We start from the raw sequence: 26,932 nt of genomic DNA, 5'->3' as shown, positions 1-26,932 counted from the left end.
TTGGTCAGCTGCTGTCGCACTGAGAAGTGAACTTGGTGCAACAGGAGTAGGCAAAGACTAGAATTCGCGGGGCGAGAGATTTTATGTAGTAATAATCTTGAAATGAAAAGATTAACACAAGATTGGAAAAGATGCTGGACAGCATCAACTGAGTTGAAAGATTTACGTCCAAGAACAGGGAAAGCTGGTACACAACGAAACCAAGCTGTGGTAGCCACGTAAGGGCTCATTAAGTAGCCGTTAAAGATAGTTCCACTCTAAATGCTTCGATCCTTTAATGTTCTTATTTTTCATTTGTATTTCTATACGGTCGAAACAAAGTGGAAATAGGTCCCTACCTACTGAATGTAGTAGAAGTGAAGAGACCCTTCGCGAATCAGGCATCTAAAGGATGGAGGAGTTCAGTTTCAACTCATGTGCACATTTCGCTGTAGAATGTAATTTATTTTCAATAAAAAGAAGTAGAATGTGTCGCTTAAAAGGTTGCAGCACAACTTCTGTCCACGATGAAAAAACCAAAGGAAGGCGCTAACGCGTGCTTGTGCGATGGCCGGTCGAATCCTGGCGGTGGAAGAAATTTTGATCGCTGGTACTTGGCCGCCGAGGCTGGGAGAGGTGGCGACGTACAGTTTCTGATTATCAGTCTTTACGGCAATGTCCAGGGTTAGTTTCCAAATCTCTCCGCAGCCTCTCATGGAGTCAGAGCTTACGGCATTTTTGTTGGTGATCTACTCGTGGAATGGCGGCCCCCTTTTATTCAGAAGGTTGGGGTTATGTGCCGACACCGGGTTTCAACTTCTCCCTTCTTTCATCACCGCACAAACTATACACGACACTACACTATACGTACAATCACCACAGGCATCTACATTCAACAGATGCACGTAAGACACAACTATTTCAGATACAGCGAAGGAAAGGCTTAATTATAATTGATAAAACATTCCTGGCTCTTATGGCGTGGTCGGATGTATTGTCCATTAAAAACCAACGGTTCGTTCCCACCTGCGGAGGACATTTTGAAGGGGAATCGTAATTCCTTTGAATGTGCGATTCAGGCCCTGACTTGCTACTGACTGCAGCAAAATTCTCTTTACGTGTGCCGCTGCGCAGTGGCGTGAAGTCACGTGCTCTGACTACCCGGGCGCAATTGGCCGTTGTCGTCCGCTGTTGCTATCACCCACACCATGGTGGAAAACTCGTACACAACTTCTTCAGCACTGGGTTCAAATGGCTCTGAGCACTGTGGGACTAACATCTGAGGTCATCAGTCCCCTAGAACTTAGAACTACTTAAACCTAACTAACCTAAGGACATCACACACATCCATGCCCGAGGCAGGATTCGAACCTGCGACCGTAGCGGTCGCGCGGTTCCAGACTGTAGCGCCTAGAGCCGCTCGGCCACTGCGGCCGGCTTTCAGCACTGGGGTTCAGATGTTATTCAATTTCAAGCCCGCCTCCTTCTTACTGGATTTCCTGAGATGTTTAACAGTCTCTGCGGCCGCATGGTATCCGCTTGTGGCCGCCAGTTCTGGTTATTCGCCCGCTGAGGTAAAATGAGCATTGAGATCGTCGCGCAAAAATCACAGCTATGCTGCTGTGTTATGACCGCATAGGAAAAATCTTGAGAAAGCGGTAATCTAAAACCCCACCCGGAAAATTCAGAACCACCTAAAATTGGGCAAGGGTGCTCGCAAACCTCTGGAGACGCAGGAATCTATAGGATACAGTGTAGTTCTGTGGACGTGTATGTGGGCGCTACAAAAAGAACGGTCAAAATACGAGAGGAAGAGCACAAGGGCCACTGCAGAAGCGGAGAGATTGAGAGAGATTGACACATCAGCTGTTGCGGAACATGCTTTGCAGCCAGGAGACCACCACATTCATTTTGAAAGGATTCAAATACTGGCAGCCACAAGTGGATAAAGTGAAACGCTGTACAGAGAGGCCGCAGAGACTGTTAAACACTCCAGGAATTTCAGTAGGAAGGAGGAGGACATGAAATTGAATTACATCTGGATCCCAGTGCTGAAGATGACGTGTACTAGTCTCTCACTATAGAGTGATAGCAACAGTGGACGACAGCCACCGACAACGGCCAATTGCGCCTGAGAAATAAAGGCCAATGCGCGGGAGCACGCGTAAACGGAATTTCGGCGCAGTCAGTACCGAGTCAGGATGTGAACTGGACACACTACGATTCCCCTTGATAATGTCCTCCGCAGACGAGGACAAAACTTTGAGTTTTAATGGAAAGTCCATTCGCCCACGGCGTAAGAGGCCGGAATATTTTATTAAAAGTGAAATTTCCGGCCCTGGAGGTTTACATTTTACAAAGGTGTGACTGTACGCGAAGGAGACAAAAATCTTTGCAGTTGGGCAACTTAATCTACCCCACGGTGTATTCTAGCCATCCGTGTCATACAACTTTATTGTGTCCTTTGTGCCATGGCAGCCTCCCCACCACCCCACCACCCCCATCCGACCTCTCCATGAACAGTATTTCAAATTCATCACACAAGGGTGCGGTGCGGTGTGCGTTTGCAGAAGCTGCGGCACGAGAACCTGGTGAACCTGATCGAGGTGTTCCGGCGGAAGCGGCGCTTCTACCTGGTGTTCGAGTTCGTGGACCACACGGTACTGGACGAGCTGGAGGAGAAGCCGGGCGGCCTGGGGGAGCTGGTGACGCGCTGCCACACCTTCCAAGTGCTGCGCGCCATCCACTACTGCCACTCCAACAACGTCAGTACACGCTCTGCCCTTCACTGTCCCGCGTAGACGCTCTCATCTGGCGATTGCTTACCACGCTGGTGTAAACACAGGAATTTCTGACTTCTTTCAGTTGATGCTGTTATCTACAATGAAGTACTATCTGAAAAAAAAAGTAAAATACACAGAATTCACTCAGATATTGACAAGGTTTCAAAGTAGTGCTATGACTTGCAACTCACTTTAAATATTCAGAAACGTAAAATAGTGCACTTAACAAAAAGCAAAAACAGTATCCTGTTGTTGTGATATCAGTGAGTCGTAATTCGAATCAGTCAATTCATAAAAATACATATGTTAAACAGTTTGTGGGGATATGAAATGTAATGGTCACACGAGCTCAACTGCGAGCAAGAAGGTGATAGGCTTTAGTTCATTGTTAGGATACTGGGGAAGTGAAGTCGGTCTACACAGGAGATCGCTTACAAAACTTTCGCACGACCCGCCTTACACTATTGCTTAAGCGATGTTAAAACAGTCAGTCCTCAGATTCTTGCTCTTAGAAGCAAATCTACATTCTCGCTATATTCCGTGGTCCAAACGATCGGTCTTCACACTCATAGAATTTCAAAACGGATAACAAATTCGCCTTACACTATTGCTGGGATTTATTATCCACCAGTGTTACAATTTCGTCAACAGGGCATTATCGAGTAGTATGCTACAAAAACAAAAGTACAAATCATTTCTCTGTTTCTAATGTATAGTGCTGAAACAGTAACGAATTACTCATAAACAGGCGGAAAGATCAGTAACTGTGTGAGTAGCTGATTGCCGAACAATCACTGGAAGCAGCGACATCATTAAATATCTGACATTATGCTTAAAAATAATCGTAGTAAAGACAGGTGTCAGACTGAGATTCCCTGGAAGAACACTCATAATGACAAGGAAGGGGGGAGTGAGGGGAGGGGGAGGATGAAGAACACTCCGCACGCCATGATCGCAGTATAGAGACTTTTATTGTTTAAAGAAGACCAGTTTCAACAGTCATCATCTGAACTAAGGAGAGAGAAATTAAGGTACCGAGGGGGGGGGGGGGGGGGGGGGGGAGAGAGACTACAATTAATTACACCTGTTATATGAAATACGAAATTTCGCGTACCTATCCTTATGGAACTTGTTATAAAAGTGCAATGTTACATTACGTGAAGTCGAACCATGGAAGGCACTCCACACACACACGTATCACACATGAATATTGGAGTCGGATATGATTCTCCCAAACTCACCGAACAGCACTACGCTACAGACGGAGTGTTAACTTTGAGGCGGCAGAAAAGTTACCTATCTCACGCTAAATTATCAAATGCTGAGGTTACAAGCAATTAATAGCGGAATGCCAACTGACCGCACGTTTAAAATTACAATGTGTTTGCATTCGACATAAAACCTATAGTCATACAGACTATTTGCATATTTTACATGAGGAGATTACAGTAATAATCAAAAAAAAATATAAATAACCTGTATCTTTAATGAACCAAGCAACATGACGTAAAGAGAACACCGTAATGGTGAGAGCGCGAATACCAAGCCAGCCAGACCTGGCTTGACTTGTTGTGCTTTCGCTGTAGAATTCACGACATCCATATACTGATGTCTCCAGTATGCCAGTATCGACTAGGTTGCAAGGCTATACATGAGCTGCATATGGGCCCTGAAGGTGGCATACTGAATTGCCGAAACTGGTTGTGAAAATAAAATAAAATGACTTCTCAAATCGCACGGCTGTTCGGCGATTTTACTTGTTAAATAAAGACCTGGAACGGTCCCGCAAAGTATCACTCAGGCAAAGGGTTCGGCTACGCAAAAACCACCTTTATTTCTGATGCATCACTATTCATTGCTCGTAACGTCAGCAGGCGATCATTTAGCGTGTACTACTTACGCTGTCCAACGGCGACCTCTATGTCAACACTCCGCCCGTAGCGTAGCTACGAACTAGGGAGTCATGTCCGACCGCGATAGGCATGGATAGCGAGGATATTATCAGCAGTGTGCATTTTATCAACTACGTATTTTATCAAGATATATATGTGTGTGTGGAGTGCCTTTTGTGGTTTTAGTTCGTCTAATGTAATAAGGAACTTTTATAACAAGTTCCATATGGGACGCGAAATTTTGCATTTTATATGATGTTGTTGTTGTTGTTGTGGTCTTCAGTCCTGAGACTGGTTTGATGCAGCTCTCCGTGCTACTCTATCCTGTGCAAGCTTCTTCATCTCCCAGTACCTACTGCAACCTACATACTTCTGAATCTGTTTAGTGTATTCATCTCTTGGTCTCCCTCTACGATTTTTACCCTCCACGCTGCCCTCCAATACTAAATTGGTGATCCCTTGATGCCTCAGAACATGTCCTACCAACCGATCCCTTCTTCTAGGTGTAATTAATTGTAGACCCTCCGCCCCTCATTACTTTCATGTTCTCCCCTTAGATCAGATGATGACTGTTGAAACCGGTTGTCTTGGAACCGATTGATATCTGGGTATTGCTTGTCAGTATGGGACCCTTACCAGATAAGATTCGCGGGGGAAATGGAGAAGACAAAAGAAGTGCAACGCATACGCTCATACAAATCAAGTGGCAGACGCCACAAGGTGAGCGTTGTGCTTCACAGTGCGGTTTACTGTTAAAATCCCTAAAACGTACGTTGCTAACACAATGAACCAACATACTGCTTCGTCCTGGGTGTACCTCGGGAAAAGAACATGAAGGCAAAATGAAAGAGGATATAGCCCAGCCGGCCGTAGTGGCCAAGCGGTTCTAGGCGCTACAGTCTGGAACCGCGCGACCGCTACGGTCGCAGGTTCGGATCCTGCCTCGGGCATGGATGTGTGTGATGTCCTTAGGTTAGTTAGATTTAAGTAGTTCTAAGTTCTAGGGGACTGATGACCTCAGAAGTTAAGTCCCATAGTGCTCAGAGCCATTTGAACCATTTGATATAGCCCACACAGAGGCTTACCAACAGTAGTTGGTTGAAAGTGACAGTGGTACACAAAATATCCTCCGCCACACACTCTAAAAGTGACCTGTGGAGTATAGATGTGGATGTAGTTGCAGATGTATATAATGACCTGTGCTGGAAATTTTCATAACAATCTATGAATTTGTTGCGATCTATAATATTCTGTACTCAGTTCTTAGCGTAGAGGTCAGATTTAGTGCTGTTGATAGGTTACAAATAAAAACAAATAGTGAAAACGAAGATAAGTTAAAAAGAAACGGATGTTCTTTGCAATGCAATAGTCAGCTTCAGTGTTATCACATTGATATTATTTTCTTCTATTGATAAACGGTAATGTGAATTGTGACTTTCCCGCAGATCGTGCACCGCGACGTGAAGCCGGAGAACGTGCTGGTGTCGCGGCTCGGCGTGGTCAAGCTGTGCGACTTTGGGTTCGCGCGGCTGCTCGCTGCACCGGGAGAGCCGTACACGGACTACGTGGCCACGCGCTGGTACCGCGCCCCGGAGCTGCTCGTCGGAGACGTCAAGTACGGCAGGTATGCGCTGAAGAAATGTTACTGAGAGCTGGTGACCGGATGCGTTTCTGGAAGTCTGCACCCCATATGCCTGGCTCTCGTCTAGATCTCATGTTCAGGTGTGTGAACGTTTTCTAAATGTTTGCGTAGCGGCTATCTCAGGCGGCAGATGGATACCTGCCCGCTGTTTATCCATTTCTATGTCGGGAACCGCCTAAAGCCCACTACCAGGCTGGCCGGCTCATCAGCCCTTGTAGTTAAACTCCGATGCGGATTCAATCCGGGGCAGGCTCGTCTCCCCTAATCCCTGAAGCGGCGCGCTAACGCCCTCGGCTATCCGGACGGGTCTATGGCGGGAGATTCTCATCTCCTAAGCGAATGGCTGTAACTTAATGGACCTGTTGCTCAGGTTATAGGACGTCTGCGGTAAAACTTCGCAAGACGAGATCATTCACAGTATCCTTCATACGTAATAGCCAAGATTGACACAGATGAGAACAGACAATAATATGCTGCCGGGAATGAAATTAATTCACCCTTTTAGAGGTTTCCAATTCATTCAAGATTTATCGTTGAACAGTGAACATGGAGTACATGAAATAATTACATTTACTGATCAATAGCACAAGCGGCTCTGAGGTACCAGGTATCGATCCTTGCTGGAACATTTTTGTGGGTACATGCAAGTCGCCATTCGTCTTCCAAGAGGTTAAGGGTGCTCCACATCCCCATGTCTATCCGTTTGTCAGTGACATACACAGAGAGGTGTCCACATAGCAAGTCCAGCCAGAGCGCACGCAACACGGACTGTGTTAAGCTTCGTCCTTATGGTACCCATGTAGCTCCCAGGTGGACATCCCTCCGCCAAAAGTGAATATAAGGAAACTCACGGCTCCACTCAGAAAGAGTATATCAACAGCTACACTGAAGTGCCAAAGAAACTGGTCTAGACATGCGTAATCAAACACACAGATGTGCAAGCAGGTAGAATACGGTCCTGCAGTCGGCAGCGCCTCTATAAGGAAACAAGTGTATGGCGCAGTTGTTAGATCGGTTGCTACTGCTACAATGGCGCGTTATCAAGATTTAAGCGAGTTTGAACGTGATGTTCTAATCGGCGCATGGGACACAGCATCTCCAAGGTAGCGATGAAGTGGGTATTTTCCCACACGACGATTTCACGAGTGTACCGTGAATATCAGGAATCCGTTAAAACATCAAATCTCCGACATTCCTGCGGTCGAAAAAGATCCTGCAAGAACGGTACCAACGACGACGGAAGGGATTCGTTCAACGTATACAGAAGTGCAACCCTTTCGCAAATTGCTGCAGATTTCAGTGCTGGGCCATTGACAAGTGTCACTGTGCGAACCATTCAACGAAACATCATCGATATGGGCTTTCGTAGCCGAAGGCCCACTCGTGTACCCTTGATGACTGCTCGGCACACAGCTTTACGCCTCGCCTGAGCCCGTCACAACAACACTGGACTGTTGATGACTGGAAACATGTTGCCTGGTAGGACGAGTATCGTTTCAAATTGTATCGAGCGGATGGACGTGTAAGGGCATGGAGACAACCTCTTGAATCCATGGTCCCTGCATGTCAACAGGGGACTGTTCACGCTGGTGGACCGCAAGACCGCTACGGTCGCAGGTTCGAATCCTGCCTCGGGCATGGATGTTTGTGATGTCCTTAGGTTAGTTAGGTTTAACTAGTTCTAAGTTCTAGGGGACTAATGACCTCAGCAGTTGAGTCCCATAGTGCTCAGAGCCATTTGAACCACGCTGGTGGAGGCTCTCAAATGGTGTGGGGCGTATGCAGGTGGAGTGATATAGGACTCCTGTTACGTGGATATACGACTCTGACAGGAGACACGAAGGTAAGCATCCTGTGTGATCACCTGCATCGGTACATGTCCATTGTGAATTCCGACGGACGTGGGCAATTCCAACAGGACAACGCGACAGCCCACTCGTCCAGAATTGCTACAGAGTGGCTCCATGTACTCTTCTGTGTTTAAAAACTTCATCTGGCCACCAAACTCCCCAGACATGAACATTATTGAGCGTATCTGGGATACCTTGTAACGTGCTGTTCAGAAGAGCTCACACTCTTAGGGATTTATGGACAGCGCTGCAGGATTCATGATGTCAATTCCCTCCAGCACTACTTTAGACATTAGTCGAGTCCATGCCACGTCGTGTTGCGGCGATTCTGCGTGCTTGCGGGGGCCCTACACGATGTTAGTCTGGTGTACCAGTATCTTTGGCTCTTCAGTGTGGTTACACAGTATTAAAACCGTGCCTCAAAACAGGATCAGGACGCCACCCTATCGTTGCCGCCCAGAAGAGTCCAACTGGACATGCTTACTGTATTAGTTATCCTTCATTGGTTTCAGGACTAGATCAACGCTCAAAGGTTGATCAGTGGAAGTGAATATTTTACAATACTGCCACGCATCCCCTTCACACTCAAGTTACGTTATATATACTTTCGTGTAATAAATCGCTGTAAATCCTTGTTAATGAGTGCTGCCAAAATTTCTGCCATTGTTTGGATACACCTGTTTGGCTCCAGGGACAATTCTGTATACTTGCTGCATGCAAGTAAGCCACCTCAATAAAAGCAATCATACACTTTTCGGCGGCGCGGGCGCTCGTCCTGTGACATTTACGTTTGACGCCAATACTATCTGTTGAAAATTTACGAGATGACCTACAAGTATTTGAAACAATTCGTAATCCTCTGCAGAGGGAGTGCAGTATTCTATCTAAATGTGAGGACGAGACTTGGAACACCTCCTTTGTTAATGTAGGTCATGGTTGAAATTTGAGCCCAACTAAATGAGGCCTTAATCTAAAAGTTTACTTCGCAAACATTTCTATAGTTCTAAACGGCTTACACAGGGCACAGTCTCGGTTGCAGTTGCCTATGTAAGAACTTTCATGAGTAGCAAAAATTTGACTTTCAATGTTTCATACAAATTATTGAGGGAATTTAAAAATCTGAAATGTTGTCATAATCTATTCATTAAGAACTATAATTTTATGTTTAAAAGTTAAACACCAAATGTCAAATACTTGTACTAAAGTCAGAAACTCTGTATGTGTTGAGGCAGGGTAACCCAAGGCGTGTAAATTACTCACGGTATGTTCATCGAGTGTTTGAGAATGAAACCACTTATCGACTTCTAACAAACTTTACACACAATTTCAAAGTTTTACGAAACTTTTTCTCGCTAACGCCTCAACAGAACGATAAAGGGAGCAAAGTTATTGGCTTACTGTATTTTCTTCCTTCGTGTACAAAAATTGCAGCATCAGCCATGCTACTCGCTGCGCTGCCATGCACTTCACTGCTAATGCTACTCGCAGCACATCCTGCAGACAATATCCACATATACCACTGAATGTACCTGCAAAATCATAACATTGTACGACACTTATTTCGGGAGATACACGTTTTGTATGGGGGACTTATTGTACTAACTATTACACAAATAGAACCAAGAACGGCTGCCAACATGAATAATTTGGAAGTAGATATCCTCGGTGCAGCGAAGCAGCTTAAAACACTTAAAAAGGCAAGGCCTCGGGTCCATATTATATACTAGTCATATTTCATTCATAGTAACCTGCTACAATAGCTCCATACTTAGCAATCATATACAACCGCTAACTCGTAGAACGATCCATGCCTAAGGACTGAAAGGTTGGACAAGTCACACCAGTACCCAAGAAAGGAAGTAAGAGTAATCCGCCGAATTACAGACTCGTATCACTAACGTCGATTTGCAGTAGTATTATGGAACTTATACCGAGCTCCAACAATATGAATCAACTCGAAGAAAATGATTTATTCGCAGATAGCCAACACGCATCCAGAAAATATCGTTCATGTGAAACACAACTAGCTCTTTACTGTCACGAAGTAATGAGTGCTGTCGACAAGGAACGTCAAATTGGTTCCATATTTTTCGATTTCCAGAAGGCTTGTGACACCGTTCTCACAAGCGACCTCTAATTAAACTGCCTGCCTATAGAGTATCATCCCAGTTGGGTCGAGTGGATTCGTGTCAGAAGGGTCACAGTTCGTAATGACTGACGGAAAGACCGAATAAAACAGAAGTAATATCTGGCGTTCTCCAAGGAAGTGTTATAGGCCCTCTGTTGTTCTTGATCTACATAAACGATTTGGGAGACAATCAGAGCAATCGTCTTAATCGTTTGCAGACAATGCTGTAATTTACTGCCTTGCAAAGTCATGATATAAAACGAATTGCAAAATGATCTAGGCAAGATATGTGCATGGTGCAAAAAATGGTAATTGACTCTAAATAAAGGAAAGTGCAAAGCTATTCACATGAACACTAAAAGGAAATCACTAAATTTCAGTTACACGATAAATCGTACAAATCTAAAGGCAAGTGCAAACTTAACTAAATACATGAGTTGGACAAAGACTAGTGGCAACACCGCCGTAACGTGAAGAATATGCGTCTCATGTCGTTCCCATTGTCTGTAGCTGAGAGTAGAAAGTCAGCTGCGACGGCTGTGTTTGAGTCAGCTGCAGTGTGTGTTGTCTGAAACCGCGGAAGGCCATTTCGAGCGCCCTAACAGTACGTTTAGGAAACACGAACTACTGCGTGAATGAAGACTGGATTGGCACGTGGTCGGAGCGCACTGCAGCGTTTCCTTTTGGCACTGCATACCATAATCCTCCTTTACAGTGCACGTGCCGCACGGCGATCCCCTGCGTGCATGGGGGTGGGATAAGCGCCCGGGTCCGATTCCAGGCTGGGTCGGAGATTTTCTACGCTCAGGAACTGGGTGATGTGTTGTCCTGATCATCATCATTTCATCCCCATCGTCGCGCAAGTCGCCGAAGTGGCGTCAAATCGAAAGATTTTCACCCGGCGAACGGTCTACCCGACGGGAGGCCCTAGTCACATGACATTTATTTTATTCGGGGTAGGAGATACTGGGACGTTGACCGTACTTTCCGGATATGACTCAGTGAGATTACGACCAGTTTGCCAAAATTAAAGGACCTCTTCGTGGCTCGCGCTGCAACATAACAGAAGGCATCATATGTGCCACAGGTAGGTCCCTCCAAGATTTCGACAGAGGTGGATGCGCTGATAGTGAACGACGCTTTCCATCTTTGTGCGGGTAGGTGATCGAGATGAGGGACGATTATACTGGGGACATGAAATACGGTGGTATGAATTATGACGATGTTGCCACTACTTTTTATCGATCCCGCATACTTAGGGACTAAGACAACGAACAACTTAAATTGGAACTATCACACAGATAATGTTGTGGGAATAACAAATCAAAGACTATGACTTGTTGGCGGAACACTTAGAAAATGTAACATATCTACTAAAGAGACTGTTTACACTACACTTGTCTGCCCTGTTCTGGAGTATTGTTGTGCGGTGTGGGATCCGCATCAGATAGGATCCGCGGAGGACATCGAAAAAGTTCAAAGAGGGGCAGTTCGTTTTGTATTATCGTGAAATAAGAGAGAGTTCCACGGCTATGATGCACCAGTTGTGGTGGCAGTCATTGAAACAAAAGCGTTTTTCGTTTAAGTAGGACCTTCTCACGAAAGTTCAGTCACCAACTTTCTCCTCAGAGTGTTAAAATATTTTGTTGGTGACCACCTACATAGGAAGCGTTTTTCTCGCCCGCTGTTCGAGAGTGGAAGTGTAGACAAGTAGCTTAAAGGTGGTGAACTCTGCCAGGCACTTAATTGTGAACTGCAGAGCAATCATGCAGATATTGATGACGTAGGTGCAGACAATATTTCATAGTGAAATCAATGGCGGCTCGTAGCCATACATCCACAATTACGTCGCAAACGACTCTTTTCCGGACCCGTGATCACTGGAACGCTTTTGCTTCTGTTATTGTGTACATTCACCTGTGTCAGTTTTCGCTATTAATTCTGAGACATCATTTATATTGAAACGTCCCCTTTGAAAAAATTTATACAGACTGTGCTTAAACTGACATACAATATTTTTAGCGCAACGCAATCTGACTTTCAATAATCCCTACAAAAGAATGGGCACTGACTAACGTTAAACTATACCTTTCACAAATCACTTACCTCACAAAAATCTTCGCTACTCAAGCTACTGCAATACAGCGAGCGCCACTACTGCCAGCTAAATAAAAGATTCAAAGTACTGAAGGCACTAACTACTGATAGGCATAGTTAGCAAATGAAAGATTTTGGTAGAGAACAACCAATGTATTTACCTCAATAGTCATAATATATATAGCAGTTCATGACAAATTTCAAAACTCCGCCATCTCTCTCTCCACATCCACCACTGCCCAACTGCGCAACGCTACGCGCTGTTCACATCCAGCTGCCGCTGCCCAACACTACAATGGCAGACAACAATGCAAACTAGACACAGACTGCACACAGCACAGCCAGTGATTCTCACACAGAGCGCTACGTGGCGTTACCAATAAGAAAACCAAAACAGCCCACTTACATAGCCCCCATGCTCCCCACAAAAAATTTTACAAATTGTTTTGGGCAGTGGCCAATAATGATTTGATAAAATTTTTCATAATTACAATAACAAAGATATCAAATGCACACACTTATTGATACATTGTTGGTCAAAATCTAAAATTTTCTCACAGTCCATAAAGACAGTCCTGATCATTCATCACAGTAACGTTGCAGTGTTTTTCTCAAAGTCTGAGCAGTAAAAGAAAATGCACACGGAATTAGTGGATTTCCATGCAATCTTGAAGAAGTAGTGTTGTCCTTCCAATGGAAAGACAGTGCTGACTCTTGACATGCAGACAGGTATTGGTCCACAACAGAGCAAACCCACAGCAGAGTCAGTCGACGTTTTGAAGAATATTGGTAGTTAGGTCATCACAGAGCAGACCCACTGTAGTCCTGGTAGAGATTACGGTACTGGTGGACCCCCAGAGGTGCAGACCCACTGCAGTCCTTGTAGAAATAATGGTATTGGTGGGTCATCAAAGGTGCAGACCCACTGCAGTCCTTGTAGAAATTGGTGGGCCATCAAAGATGCAGACCCACTGTAGTCCTGGTAGAGATTACGGTACTGGTGGGCCACCAGAGGTGCAGACCCACTGCAGTTCTTGTAGAAGTAATGGTATTGGTGGGTCATCAAAGGTGCAGACCCACTGCAGTCCTTGTAGAAATTGGTGGGCCATCAAAGATGCAGACCCACTGTAGTCCTGGTAGAGATTACGGTATTGGTGGACCACCAGAGGTGCAGACCCACTGCAGTACTTGTAGAAATAATGGTACTGGTGAGTCAGCAAAGGTGTAGATCCACTGTAGTGCTTGTAGAAATAATGGTATTGGTGGGTCATCAAAGGTGTAGACCCACTGTAGTCCTTGTAGAGATGGCCAGCAGCCATCTGCTGCGACTGTGCAGGTGCACAATCACCATCGAAGAGTCTTGCAGAGAAGATAGCAAGTCCATAAACCACCACTTGTGCACGCACTAAGTTTTTGGAATTGTCCTTAGAAGTCTTGCAGACAATATAGCAAGTCCATAAACCACCACTTGTACACTCACGAAGTTTTTGGAATTGTCCTTAGAACCAGCAATGCTGTTATCCAGTCCCTTGCTGAATTAGTAACACACATGCAAACACTAACAGTCCCAACTTCTCACATATTGTGCATTACTATGACCAACAGAAATGTGTGCAGTGAAATGAATGCTTACAAGTTACTTAATTTGATGAACTGGTGTCAATTACAATTTTATGACATGAGAATACCATTACAAAGGTACAAAATACATCATTAAAAACATAACAATACAGATAACATATGTAGTAATACAGGCTTTACAAAAGAATAGAAATAACATATACATCAGTGTTACAGAAATTATGACATGAGTACATACATAAAAGATCAGAATAACTTTCGAAACATCAACTTCACACATGAGCATTAAAAAAAAACAGAATAAATAATGTCTAAACATCTTTACAAAGAAAATAACATATTATCAGAAAAATTCTACAACATAGCTCTCATCAGCTAAACACACAAAGACAGGAAAAAGACAAATAAACAAGGGTACATAAACACATAGTGGGATAACACAAGGAAAGGACAGGTTTTGTTTTATTGCAGTATTTTGCAAACAAAACTTTCTTTGCTTCTTGGAGATCTCCCTTCATTCATCATTATTCCCAAAAAGTCCTATCTATACCTCCTTCCTGTATTCTATTCATATTTCTTTCAAAATAATTATTTCTGATTGTACAATACTCATTTTGGCCCAAATCTTTTTCATATAAGTTCGCAATGCATTCTTTACCTATTCTCCATAGTCAGTTTCTTATACAGTCAACCCCTCTTAAGCTAACTTAAATCTACTGAGCTCAGATGCTAAACTAAGGGATGAGGCAATGCAGGAGCACAAAACAATTAACACAAACATCAATGACAAAAAATTCAAATTGGCAAAGAAATTGCAATATTACAACTAATATAAGGCACTGTGCAGCAAACAAGAAAAATAAATCAGTAGTGAACTGGCTTAACAGCGTAATACAAAGTCAAATTCAGTAACATTATGCCTGGCAAACAGCAGCAGCAAATGAAATAACTTATATCTAAACATGACATAGCTCAAGCAGAAAAAAACATTACACTAAGGACAATAATGCAGACAAGGGAAATGTATATTCACATCTTAATGTCTATGTAATTAAAGTGGTGCACCACAAGAAGTTATTCTACCAAAAAAATTACCAAGTAGTTGAAAAGAAAATTCTGTATGCAATTTCTGTGAAGGGAAATGTCTTTTTATGCTCCTTCGTTTTTTTTTTTTTTTTTTGATTAGATCATAAAATTATTTACTGGATCTGTAGGCATAAAATATTTATATTAATACATATATTAAATTTTATTTTAACCAATGCTGCAGTGCAGCTAGAAACTAGATATTAAAGAAAATGAGCAAATATGTACAAAGGAAGGCACGAAACATCATTCAGAAGTCATGAGGCATTTCATAAGTTAGTAGAAAAATCTCTCAACTAGAGAGACAGTAGTCATAATCAGGTGTATAGACATAAAAATATTTCTCGTCATTTCATTAGGCATTTCAGTAAATATCATAAATTAAGAGCTCCACAGTGTAATCATATGTTTTCAAGTTCGACCATGTCGTTTTTGCGATGCTTTCTACAAAGGAACATCAATAGCGAGGATAATGGCCTCCCTTTTTTTTCCACCTGTACCTCTGAAAGGGGCACACGCTAATGGCTTTTTTCCAGGCGACTGTCGCCCAGCTGGGTGCCCACGACGCATTACGTGCAGGTGGTCACTTAACTTTCTTACCGAAATATTTACGACACCAGTTTCCGCTACAGTGACAGTCTCATATAAAAATATTTCACAGGTCAAGAATTTGCATTACAAATCTGTAGAAACAAAATCCTGTAAATATAACAGAGTCCAAAAAATTTTCAGTGGCATTGTAATACATTCACGCATTTACATACATTTCATAACTCTTAAAGTACGATTCTTGGTTTCCAACATCCTTTTCCACAAATCAGAGTCCCTAACCACTACTCATTATTCATATACGTATTCGTCGACACTTCTTCAATATTTCATCATAATAAATATGTAGCATAATCAAATTCCTCATTTACGGTAGCATCATCTTATTGATCATAAACATACCTCAACAGCATAATACAGTACATATCGTCGTCGTAAAAATAACATCATAACACCTCAGTCAAATCTCAAAATCGTCGTAGCTTCCACCAATAATTTCAAAACATAAAAAAATTCTCTGATCATGTCAAAAGTGTCATCTGCCTCAAACGTACTTTAAAACTCATGATCCCATACCAAATACATCATTCAAAGCTCCCATAGTATCCCAATGGTTCCGAAAAATATGAGCATTTCGCAAAGTACAGACAAAATACAATTTCGTAAATGTGAAGTTATCCAACTGTGTAATTGCGTAAACATCTGTCACTGACGTAGTAAAAAAAAGTTTATCTCTCAGTTAAATGATCAGATAGCTGTGTAATTTGTGTGTTAGAGAAATATGGTACCGATGTGTAAAGTCGTATAAGCAAATACCATATTAGCTAGGGCTCCTTGTGCTTGCCAAACACATGGTACACAAAGTAGGCGTGTACCCCCCTGAGGATTAATGTAATTATACCCTCAGGTGTTACAGATTACAGCAATGGAATGAAATGTATCATGGAAAACTTTCTTCGTAATTCAAAAATCTTTAAAAATAAATGTTTTAAGTACAAAATTACTCACTCAAATGCGTGTCCTGTACCGACAAGCAAAACTGCGTGAAATGACGGCAGAAATCAATGTAGGACGTACGACAAACGTATCCGTCAGGAGAGTACAGCGAAATTTGAGTTAATGGACTATGACAGCAGACGACTGACGCAAGTGCTTTTGGTAACAGCACTATATCGCCTGCAGCGCCTCTCCTGGGCTCGTGACCATATCAGTTGGACCCTAGGCGACTGGGAAATCGTGACCTGGTCAAATGAGTCTCGATTTCAGTTGATAAGAGCTAATGGTAGGGTTCGAGTTGGCGCAGACAACACGAAGCCATGGACCCAAGTTGTCAACAATGCACTGTCAAAGATGACGGTGGCTCCATAATGGTGTGGACTGTGTTCATGAGCAATGGACTACGTCACTACGTCCTCTGATCCAACTGAACAGATGATTGACTGGAAATGGTTATGTTCGGCTACTTGGAGACCATTTGCAGCCATTGAGCGATGGAATTTTTATGGGTGACAAGAACATGGTGGACAATTCGAGCGAGTGGTTTGGTCATCCAGATCGTCCGTAATGAATCCCATCACACGTTTATGGGACATCGAGAGGTCAGTTCATGCACAAAATCCTGCAACGGCAACACTTTCGCAATTATGGGCGGCTATAGAAGCACCATGGCTCATTATTTCAGCAAGGGACTTCCAACGACTTGGTGAGTCTATGCCGTGTCGAGCTGCTGCACTATGCTGGGTAAAAGATGGTCCGACACGATATTAGGAGATATCCCATGACTTTTGTCGCCTAAATGTATATAGGGCCCGCATCTCGTGGTCGTGCGGTAGCGTTCTCGCTTCCCACGCCCGGGTTCCCGGGTTCGATTCCCGGCGGGGTCAGGGATTTTCTCTGCCTCGTGATGGCTGGGTGTTGTGTGCTGTCCTTAGGTTAGTTAGGTTTAAGTAGTTCTAAGTTCTAGGGGACTGATGACCATAGATGTTAAGTTCCATAGTGCTCAGAGCCATTTGAACCATTTTTTCTTAACGTTGGACTCCTCGCCGTGGATAGGACAGTATCCAGGACGTTAAATGACATCTGTGGGTTCTTGCCCACTCGTCGCTAACAGGATTCCTAGGGGATGCAGCGTTCTCGGAATGCTATACAACAAATTCAAACAAACAACATTAGTAGTTTTATTTCCAGAAAAAAAACTGACAATATTTCACTTTCTTTACAGCAAATGTCGCTAGCGATAGGCGACGTGAAAACAGAACAGCTCTTGTTACACACCGAGTCCAAGGAACCACTTGATACGGATCTGACAGCGTAGCACTAACCACGTCGGAAACTCGGGCCGATCTTGTGCGGCCGAGGCTGGCAGGAGCTGCGCCTAGCGCGGCGCTGTCCGATTCCGCGCACCATTGGTCACCGTTTCTTCACTGCCTTCTCTGGTCTTTCGTTTCGGCTCTTCGTTCCGGCGTTTGTGGTTACGCCAGAACAGCGTCCCCGTCAGATGCGTCAGCGTTACAATTGGCGTTCGCTTCCCAGGGTGTCATATAGAGGCAGGAGATTTCCCTCATTATTTCGATGCTCCTTAACACCTTTGGATGGGGAACATGGGTCCGCTGCCTCAGTTAGTTCCTCAAGTTCCTCTCGTTGAACTTTGTCGCTGTTTTTTTGTTACAACCTGTATAGGGTGCGTCAGGCCTATTGTGCAGGCTATTTTTTTGGAAACTGTGCGTCCGATCTTTTTTTCTGGTAAAATGCTCTTCAGGAAAACCGCCAGGACGAACAGAAAAGTGAACCGTACACTGCCTGGAAGCTGCTGAAAATGAAGAAAGCTGTACTTCAGAGTTTCAACTGGAACATGGGAAAAAAATAATACCTTTGAAAAGAGCTCTCGAAATGGAACATGTTTGGTCTAAGAAGTGTTTAATATTTTGGTGAAATCATTAAAACAACCCTTCCTTGAGCTAACGATTTGAACAACGCTCACGGAGAGAAAAAGTAAGTTTACAGAGTAATGAATGTTCATTTTAATATTGCAGTGAGGGAAATGTCTCCTTGTAGGATAGCATTGTTACTCGAATGTCTTGTTGCAGCACGTTTCTGACATCGGTTGTCAACCTGTTTGAGACTGTCAGCAAACGCTTCTTGTGGGAACACTCCAAGCACCGTGGTCACGCGGCGTTGGATATGCACAAGGTGACTCTTGTTCAGCACCCTCTTTATTCTCCAAATTTGGCGTCGGCAGGCTTGTTTTTGTTTCCACGCCTTGAATCAGCCCTGAAACACGTACGCTTCGCAAGCATTGCGCATGACTATGGTGATTCCACAAGATGCGTTTGCTGACTGTTTCCAACAGCTCTACAACCGATTTCAGAAGTGTGTCGTAGCTGATGGTGATTACTTTGTAGGCCAGTAAAGGAATTTCGTTTATAACTTTTGTTTCCTTTATTATGAGACCATCACCTAACTTTTCGGAGGCACTTCGTTGATAAAAACAGCAGCTGAGTTGTGTAAGACGAGGAGCTTCCGCATTTTCAAGAAGCTGTTTTCTCTTATATTACGTAAATAAAGTAACCTAGAAGGTGTTCCCGCAATTTTCATTGTGATTAGTTTTAGAACTAGTCATAGTTTGTCGCTAGTATACTTTACAGAAATAGCATGTAGTTGCTGTTTGCGGCTGTTGGTGTACAACCTGACTCGTTCCTCTTCCCTTAGGCTCGCCTACATGAAGAGTGTTGCAGAATGCAATGTGTAAACGAAATGTACGAACGAATTAATGACTGAGTAATTAATTTCTTTTATTTAGTATAGTTGCTATAAAACATAATCGACATAACATCAACAGAAGAATGGAAGTGGAGTACAGCACAATTTGTAGTGCAATGTGGGAGAGACGACTCGATTGTATTTGGAATGTGAGCCAGGTATTAATCTCCTGGTAACGCTATTTCCGAAGGGAGGATGTGTGGTTGTTGATTCGGAGATATATCAGGGAAACAAAAATTACGATGGATGTTTAGTTCCTAGAGGGGTACTCAAATAACGTAATTAGGTAAGGCGAGTACTCGTGAGAAACCGGAGATCTTTGTTCGATTCCGGGCCTCACACAAGTTTTTAATCATCGGAACGAATTAAAGTTGTCAAACCACCGAATCTGCCTGACCAAGAAGTGCTGTACTGCAGCCAAAGCACAGCATATATCTTTTGAAGGAAAAAAGGTTGTTGTTTTTATTTCGGAGATGAACGTGCTTATAAGTATACATTGTGGATAAGTCCCATGTAGAGTTGCGAGGTGTCCCATGTTGTAAGGGATTTCCCGGATTTAAGACTCACAAAAATTATCCCGTGTAGACATTGCGAAGGACGCCTAAATCCTATACGTCGCAGCAGACTCATATAACAAAGCAACTGGCGTGGTGTGGTACCGTGTCAGCAATGCAAGGTACAGGCAGCCAGCCCAGCAAAATTCAGTAGCTAGCTGGCCATGGATCCAGTGTATCAAGCAGCGCAGATGCGTTAATAAAAGAACTTGTTACATTTACAGCTGCCTTGCTCTGGAGTCTTGTGTGCTCCCACCAAGTTTTCGCCACCCGCTCACACCCTCATTTTCTAGTGCTGTTGCTGCTAGTCTCTGACCAATGGTGCGGAATGACACATGATGTAAAAGGGAGTCCATTGCTTGTTCTCGGAGGGCAGGCACGGACGTGAAGATGTTACAGTGTGCTAGGAGCACAATAAGGTGATCCTCCATTGTGGTGGTCAGATATGATCGATCAGAACCTTGACAATGAGTGTACCTGTCCTCATGTTCTCATGCAGTCCAACCAGCCGATCAAATGGTGACCAACAACGAGGCCACTTTCAAACTGTCAGATGCTGATAACGCTGTCTCGTGCAAGTACGCGGCATATCCATGACCTTCATAGTGCTCACTCAACGTCTGAAGTTGTTCATGTCCCTTTTTCTATCCTATCGGGCCTGGTAACAACACAAAACAACGACCACACTATTGCACTATGATGGCTGTTTTACTCTCAGACTGAAATGCAACTCTACAAATTGACTTACTCGCCAATGTACGAAGTTGCATTGACATTGGACCATATCTGCTGGGTACTTCATTTTTATGTTAGGCAGTTATGTTAATGTTGTATATTTAACATTTTGAATGTTTTGTATGTGTTTAAACAAGTTCTGTGGCATTTACATTCATAGTTATCAGTATAGTAATTTACACTACACCGATTAACATAATTTACTACAGTCACTTGTCATTCCCTTAGTAAAATAACAGCTGCTTGGAAGGTTCTCGGGCATAGCGTTCGATCGTATCGTTTTGTGTAGACAGTACAATTCGACGCTACGTCCGAGAACCTTCCAGGCAGTTATTACATCGTGAAAGCCTCTAACAGCACAAAATAACAGCTGATTGGTTTAAAAATTTGGGGTTATCATTGATGTCGTGAATTGGAGTGCTATAGATGTTGACAGCCCTAGTTCCATGTAAAAGTTCCAAAATACGAGGGTCAGTCAAAAAGTAATGCCTCCTATTTTTTTTTCTACGTTTAATTGTCAGGAAATTTAAATGCAATTACATAGGTTGAAAACCACAACATTGAGTATCATTTTGTCATTTTTCAATGTAATCTCCGTCCATCTCTACAGTTTTGGTCCATCTTTGAACAAGGGCATGTATCCCAGCACGGTAAAAATCACAGCTCTGCTTCCTAAGCCATTGACGCACGGATGTTTTGACGGCCTCCTCATCTTCAAAATGAATCCCACGATGAGCTTCTTTTAGTGGCCCGAACAGATGGAAGTCTGATGGTGCCAGGTCAGGGCTGTATGTGGGATGAGGCAAAACTTCCCATCCAATTTTGACAATCTCATCAGAGGTGTGACGACTGGTGTGTGGTCTTGCATTGTCATGCAAAAGAAGAACATCTGCCATTGATTTTGTTGGGCGAACTCGCTGAAGACGTGCTTTAAGTTTGTTGAGGGTTGTGACGTATTGAACAGAATTTATTGTGCATCCCTGCTCCAAAAAATCAACCAGAATCACACCCTCTGTATCCCAGAAAACTGTTGCCATAACTTTCCCTGCCGATCGCACAGTTTTGAATTTTTTCTTCCTCGGCGAGCTTGTGTGACGCCACTCCATTGACTGCCTCTTTGATTCGGGTTCAAAAAAATGCACCCATGTTTCGTCCCCGGTCACAATTTTTTTCAGAAACTCATCTCCCTCCAAACGGAAGCGCTGCAAGTGTTGGGAGGCTATTGTTTTCCTTGCCTCTTTATTCTGATCGGTTAACATTCTTGGAACCCACCGTGCACAAACTTTTGAGTACCCCAATTGTTTAATAATCGTGATCACACTGCCTTTACTAAGAGAAATAATGCGACACACTTCATCTGCAGTCACCCGACGGTCACCACGAATGATGTCATCAACTTGCTGAATGTTGTGTGGAGTCACTGCACTCACCGGCCTGCCGCTCCGCTTTTCGTCAGTCAACGGTGTTTGCCCTTCAGCTTCCTTACAACGACGAACCCATCGTCTAACAGTGCTGACATCCACTGTCACAACACCATACACCTTCTTCAGTCTTTCATGAATGCGTATGGGCGTTTCACCTTCTGCATTCAAGAATTCAATCACACAACGCTGTCTCAAACGAACATCGATGTCGGCCATCTTACAAACTTCTGCTGTGCTGCCACCTGTTGACACAGAAAGTTACTACTGCAGTGGATTGCAGAAGAAGGTTTGAGGAATGGCGCCAAATTCAAATTTTTCACTTAACTTAATTTCTTTAAGTAGAAAAAAAATGGGAGGCATTACTTTTTGACCGACCCTCGTACGAATGGGGTAAGAAAGTTATGCACCTTAAGCTGCATAGAGTACTGAAGGAGAGTCAATACCTGCACATGGAGCGATCCGGCATCATTCTTTTCTTGGCCGTTGACAAACGTGAGAAACAGTCTCGCGCTCTCCCGCCCATACCCAAAACAAAGGCGCAGAGTATTGGCCCAGTCAGTATGTAGGATAGGATTTTTTCCGTTTTCATCTCGTCAGATATAAAGTTACTAGGATGGATTGCAGTATGACACACTCCACATACAATTTCACTGCATTTGTCCACGAGTATGGGTAAATATAAGACTTGAATGACCAGTCTCTTCACACTTTCTTTCTGTTCAGACCGACGACCACCAATCAGAACAAAAGGTTGAAATTTCTCATTTAACCTAGGCTGTACAGTGTTGCCGCATTTGAAGGACAGGGGTGGTCCGTAGAGCTCTTCTATTAATCCTTTGTCTCCTCTTTCGTTATGCCCATTTGCCCCTAAAATGGCATTTCTGAGTAATGAAGTTGAGCCCTTTACATTGAATTCCTTCATGCTAATATATCACGCTAATCTATAGACAAAAGAGAAAGGCAATATGAACAAAAAACAGAGCTTCGGCTTCTGTACATAAGCAGACTACGATTTACTTTCGACAGAAATATCTAACTGAGCATTACTTTTCCGTTGCACACTTATGCGCACATCAGTATGAATTTTATAAACCGTTTCGCCTAGAGTTTTAAACATCGCATTTCGTATACTAAGTTCTTTTACGGCACTGTTTCTGATTTGCAGGGAAGTTGACATCTGGGCAGTGGGCTGCCTGTTTGCCGAGATGATGACGGGCGATCCGCTGTTCCCTGGAGATTCTGACATCGACCAGCTGTTCCAGATCGTAAAAATGCTTGGTATGTATCACTGCACTCTTACAGCTGCAGACTGTCACACTTAGTCTGAAGGGAAGCAGCTCGTGGATCAAACGCTGTGTTAGAATATTGCGAAAAGGGCCGCGAGGTTGTGGAATTTTGCACGATGTTTTGTACGATGTTTCTTATAACATTAGAAACAAACTTTGATATGTTACAGATCCGCACCTACAAGTAATGAATAGAAAAATAAAACCATAAGTTTTCTATTACTTCCCGTGACTTATTTATAGTTGTAGTTGTACAGTTAATGAAGACTATATAGAAATGCATAAAACTGATACGCCTCATGCCCGAGGTTAAAGCAACAATGAACTAATTAAAAAAGAACAGATAATAGTAACGTTAAAAAGCATTTGGTTACCTGTTTATAGGAGGTGCTGGAATTGATGGCTATGGGCATCCAGGTATCGCTGACTTCGTGTGATGACGTTACCAGCAACACACTGTAATTCTGCAGGCGTGATGTTGTTAAAATCTCTAGTAATTTTCCATTTAAGATCGTCCCTTGTACGGGGATTGTCAGCATGCACTTTGCTCTCCAGTGTGCCACACAGATAAAAAACACGGGATGTTAAATCCTGGGACCTACGGGGCCAGAGGCCTCTACTGACGAGTCTGTCTTCAGGGAACACGTTAGTGATGTGGATCAGTCTTTCTTTGGATGTGCGAGCGGTTGCTCCATCTTGTTGGAATACTGCATATAATACGCATGCCGGACAACGCACACTAATATCTACCTCCTCTGAGTGGAGAGGTTCTTCATACAGAATTTTGGGATATCCTGCGACCATTATCTGCAGTTCTAGTTGTTTATATAACCTGACAAATGAAACCAAGTTCCATCTGGCATGAAGTAAAGCAAGGAATCCAAGTAACCGTTAGCAATTGATGTTAACATCTAATTACAACAATCGGATCTTTTTTCCTGATTCGCAGATTTCAACTCTTGTACCACACTCACAGAATAGGTTTTTATTTTCATATCCCCCCATGAACCATGGACCTTGCCGTTGGTGGGGAGGCTTGCGTGCCTCAACGATACAGATAGCCGTACCGTAGGTGCAACCATAACGGAGGGGTATCTGCTGAGAGGCCAGACAAACGTGCCGCTCCTGAAGAGGGGCAGCAGTCTTTTCAGTAGTTGCAGGGGAAACAGTCTGGATGATTGACTGATCTGGCCTTGGAACACTAACCAAAACGGCCTTGCTGTGCTGGTACTGCGAGCGGCTGAAAGCAAGGGGAAACTACAGCCGTTATTTTTGTCGAGGGCATCCAGCTTTACTGTATGGTTAAATGATGATGGCGTCCTCTTGGGTAAAATATTCCGGAGGTAAAATAGTCCCCCATTCGGGTCTCCGGGCGGGGACTACTCAAGAGGACGTCGTTATCAGGAGAAAGAAAACTGGTGTTCTACGGATCGGAGCGTGGAATGTCAGATGCCTTAATCGGGCAGGTAGGTTAGAAAATTTAAAGAGGGAAATGGATAGGTTACAGTTAGATATATTGGGAATTAGTGAAGTTCGGTGGCAGGAGGAACAAGACTTTTGGTCAGGTGAATACAGGGTTATAAATACAAAATCAAATAGGGGTAATGCAGGAGTAGGTTTAATAATGAATAAAAAAATAGGAGTACGGGTAAGCTACTACAAACAGCATAGTGAACGCATTATTGTGGTCAAGGTAGACACGAAGCCCATGCCTACTACAGTAGTACAAGTTTATATGCCAACTAGCTCAGCAGATGACGAAGAAATTGAAGAAATGTATGAGGAAATAAAAGAAATTATTCAGATAGTGAAGGGGGACGAAAATTTAATAGTCATGGGTGACTGGATATCGGTAGTAGGTAAAGGGAGAGAAGGAAACGTAGTAGGTGAATATGGATTGGGGGTAAGAAATGAAAGAGGAAGCCGCCTGGTAGAATTTTGCACAGAGCACAACTTAATCGTAGCTAACACTTGGTTCGTGAATCATAAAAGAAGGTTGTATACATGGAAGAAGCCTGCAGATACTGACAGGTTTCAGATAGATTATATAATGATAAGACAGAGATTTAGGAACCACAATCTGTTGGTTATGAACTGTAGATTAAAACTGAAGAAACTGCAAAAAAGTGTGAATTTAAGGAGATGGGACCTGGTTAAACTGACTAAACCAGAGGTTGTACAGAGTTTCAGGGAGACCATAAGGGAGCAACTGACAGGAATGGGGGAAAGAAGTACAGTAGAAGAAGATTGGGTAGCTTTGAGGGATGAAGTAGTGAAGGCAGCAGAGGATCAAGTAGGTAAAAAGACGAGGGCTAGTAGAAATCATTGGGTAACAGAAGAAATATTGAATTTAACTGATGAAAGGACAAAATATAAAAATGTAGTAAATGAAACAGGCAAAAAGGAATACAAACGTCTCAAAAATGAGATCGACAGGAAGTGCAAAATGGCTAAGCAGACATGGCTAGAGGACAAATGTAAGGATGTAGAGGCTGATCTCACTGGGGGTAAGATAGATACTGCCTACAGGAAAGTTAAAGAGACCTTTGGAGAAAAGAGAACCACTTGTGTGAATACCAAGAGCTCAGTTGGAAACCCAGTTCTAAGCAAAGAAGGGAAAGCAGAAAGGTGGAAGGAGTATATAGAGGGTCTATACAAGGGCGATGTACTTCAGGACAATATTATGGAAATGGAAGAGGATGTAGATGAAGATGAAATGGGAGACATGATTCCGCGTGAAGAGTTTGACAGAGCACTGAAAGACCAGAGTCGAAACAAGGCCCCGGGAGTAGACAATATTCCCTTAGAACTACTGACAGCCTTGGGAGAACCAGTCCTGACAAAACTCTACCATCTGGTGAGCAAGATGTACGAGACAGGTGAAATACCCTCAGACTTCAAGAAGAATGTAATAATTCCAATCCCAAAGAAAGCAGGTGTTAACAGATGTGAAAATTACCAAACTATCAGTTTAATAAGTCATTGCTGCAAAATACTAACGCGAATTCTTTACAGACGAATGGAAAAACTAGTAGAAGCCGACCTCAGGGAAGATCAGTTTGGACTCCGTAAAAATATTGGAACACGTGAGGCAATACTGACCCTACGACTTATCTTAGAAGCTAGTTTAAGGAAAGGCAAACCTACATATCTACCATTTGTAGACTTAGAGAAAGCTTTTGCCAATGTTGACTGGAATACTCTCTTTCAAATTCTGAAGGTGGCAGGGGTCAAATACAGGGAGCAAAAGGCTATTTACAATTTGTACAGAAACCAGATGGCAGTTATAAGAGTCGAGGGACATGAAAGGGAAGGGAGTGAGACAGGGTTGTAGCCTCTCCGCGATGTTATTCAATCTCTATATTGAGCAAGCAGTAAAGGAAACAAAAGAAAAATTCGGAGTAGGAATTAAAATCCATGGACAAGAAATAAAAACTTTGAGGTTCGCCGATGACATTGTAATTCTGTCAGAGACAGCAAGGGACTTGGAAGAGCAGTTGAACGGAATGGATAGTGTCTTGAAGGGAGGATATAAGATGAACATCAACAAAAGCAAAACAAGGATAATGGAATGTAGTCGAATTAAG

At 43.3% G+C, this 26,932-nt stretch overlaps 1 protein-coding gene across 1 annotated transcript in view; it reads left to right on the top strand.

Annotated features, from left to right (window-relative positions):
* The window catches only part of LOC126457401 (uncharacterized), a 357,727-nt gene that overhangs the window by 204,606 nt on the left and 126,189 nt on the right, over positions 1 to 26,932 (top strand). Inside the window, exons 3-5 of the mRNA XM_050093661.1 lie at positions 2,550 to 2,744; positions 6,100 to 6,278; positions 23,225 to 23,337. Coding sequence (XP_049949618.1) covers positions 2,550 to 2,744; positions 6,100 to 6,278; positions 23,225 to 23,337 — 487 coding nt within the window. The remainder of the gene's footprint in view (positions 1 to 2,549; positions 2,745 to 6,099; positions 6,279 to 23,224; positions 23,338 to 26,932) is intronic.

The sequence above is a fragment of the Schistocerca serialis genome, chromosome 2 (genome assembly GCF_023864345.2).
Source record: "Schistocerca serialis cubense isolate TAMUIC-IGC-003099 chromosome 2, iqSchSeri2.2, whole genome shotgun sequence".
NCBI classification, from domain to species: domain Eukaryota; kingdom Metazoa; phylum Arthropoda; class Insecta; order Orthoptera; family Acrididae; genus Schistocerca; species Schistocerca serialis.
Note: the sequence above shows the minus strand (reverse complement) of the source record. Positions and strands in the feature narration are given on the sequence as shown.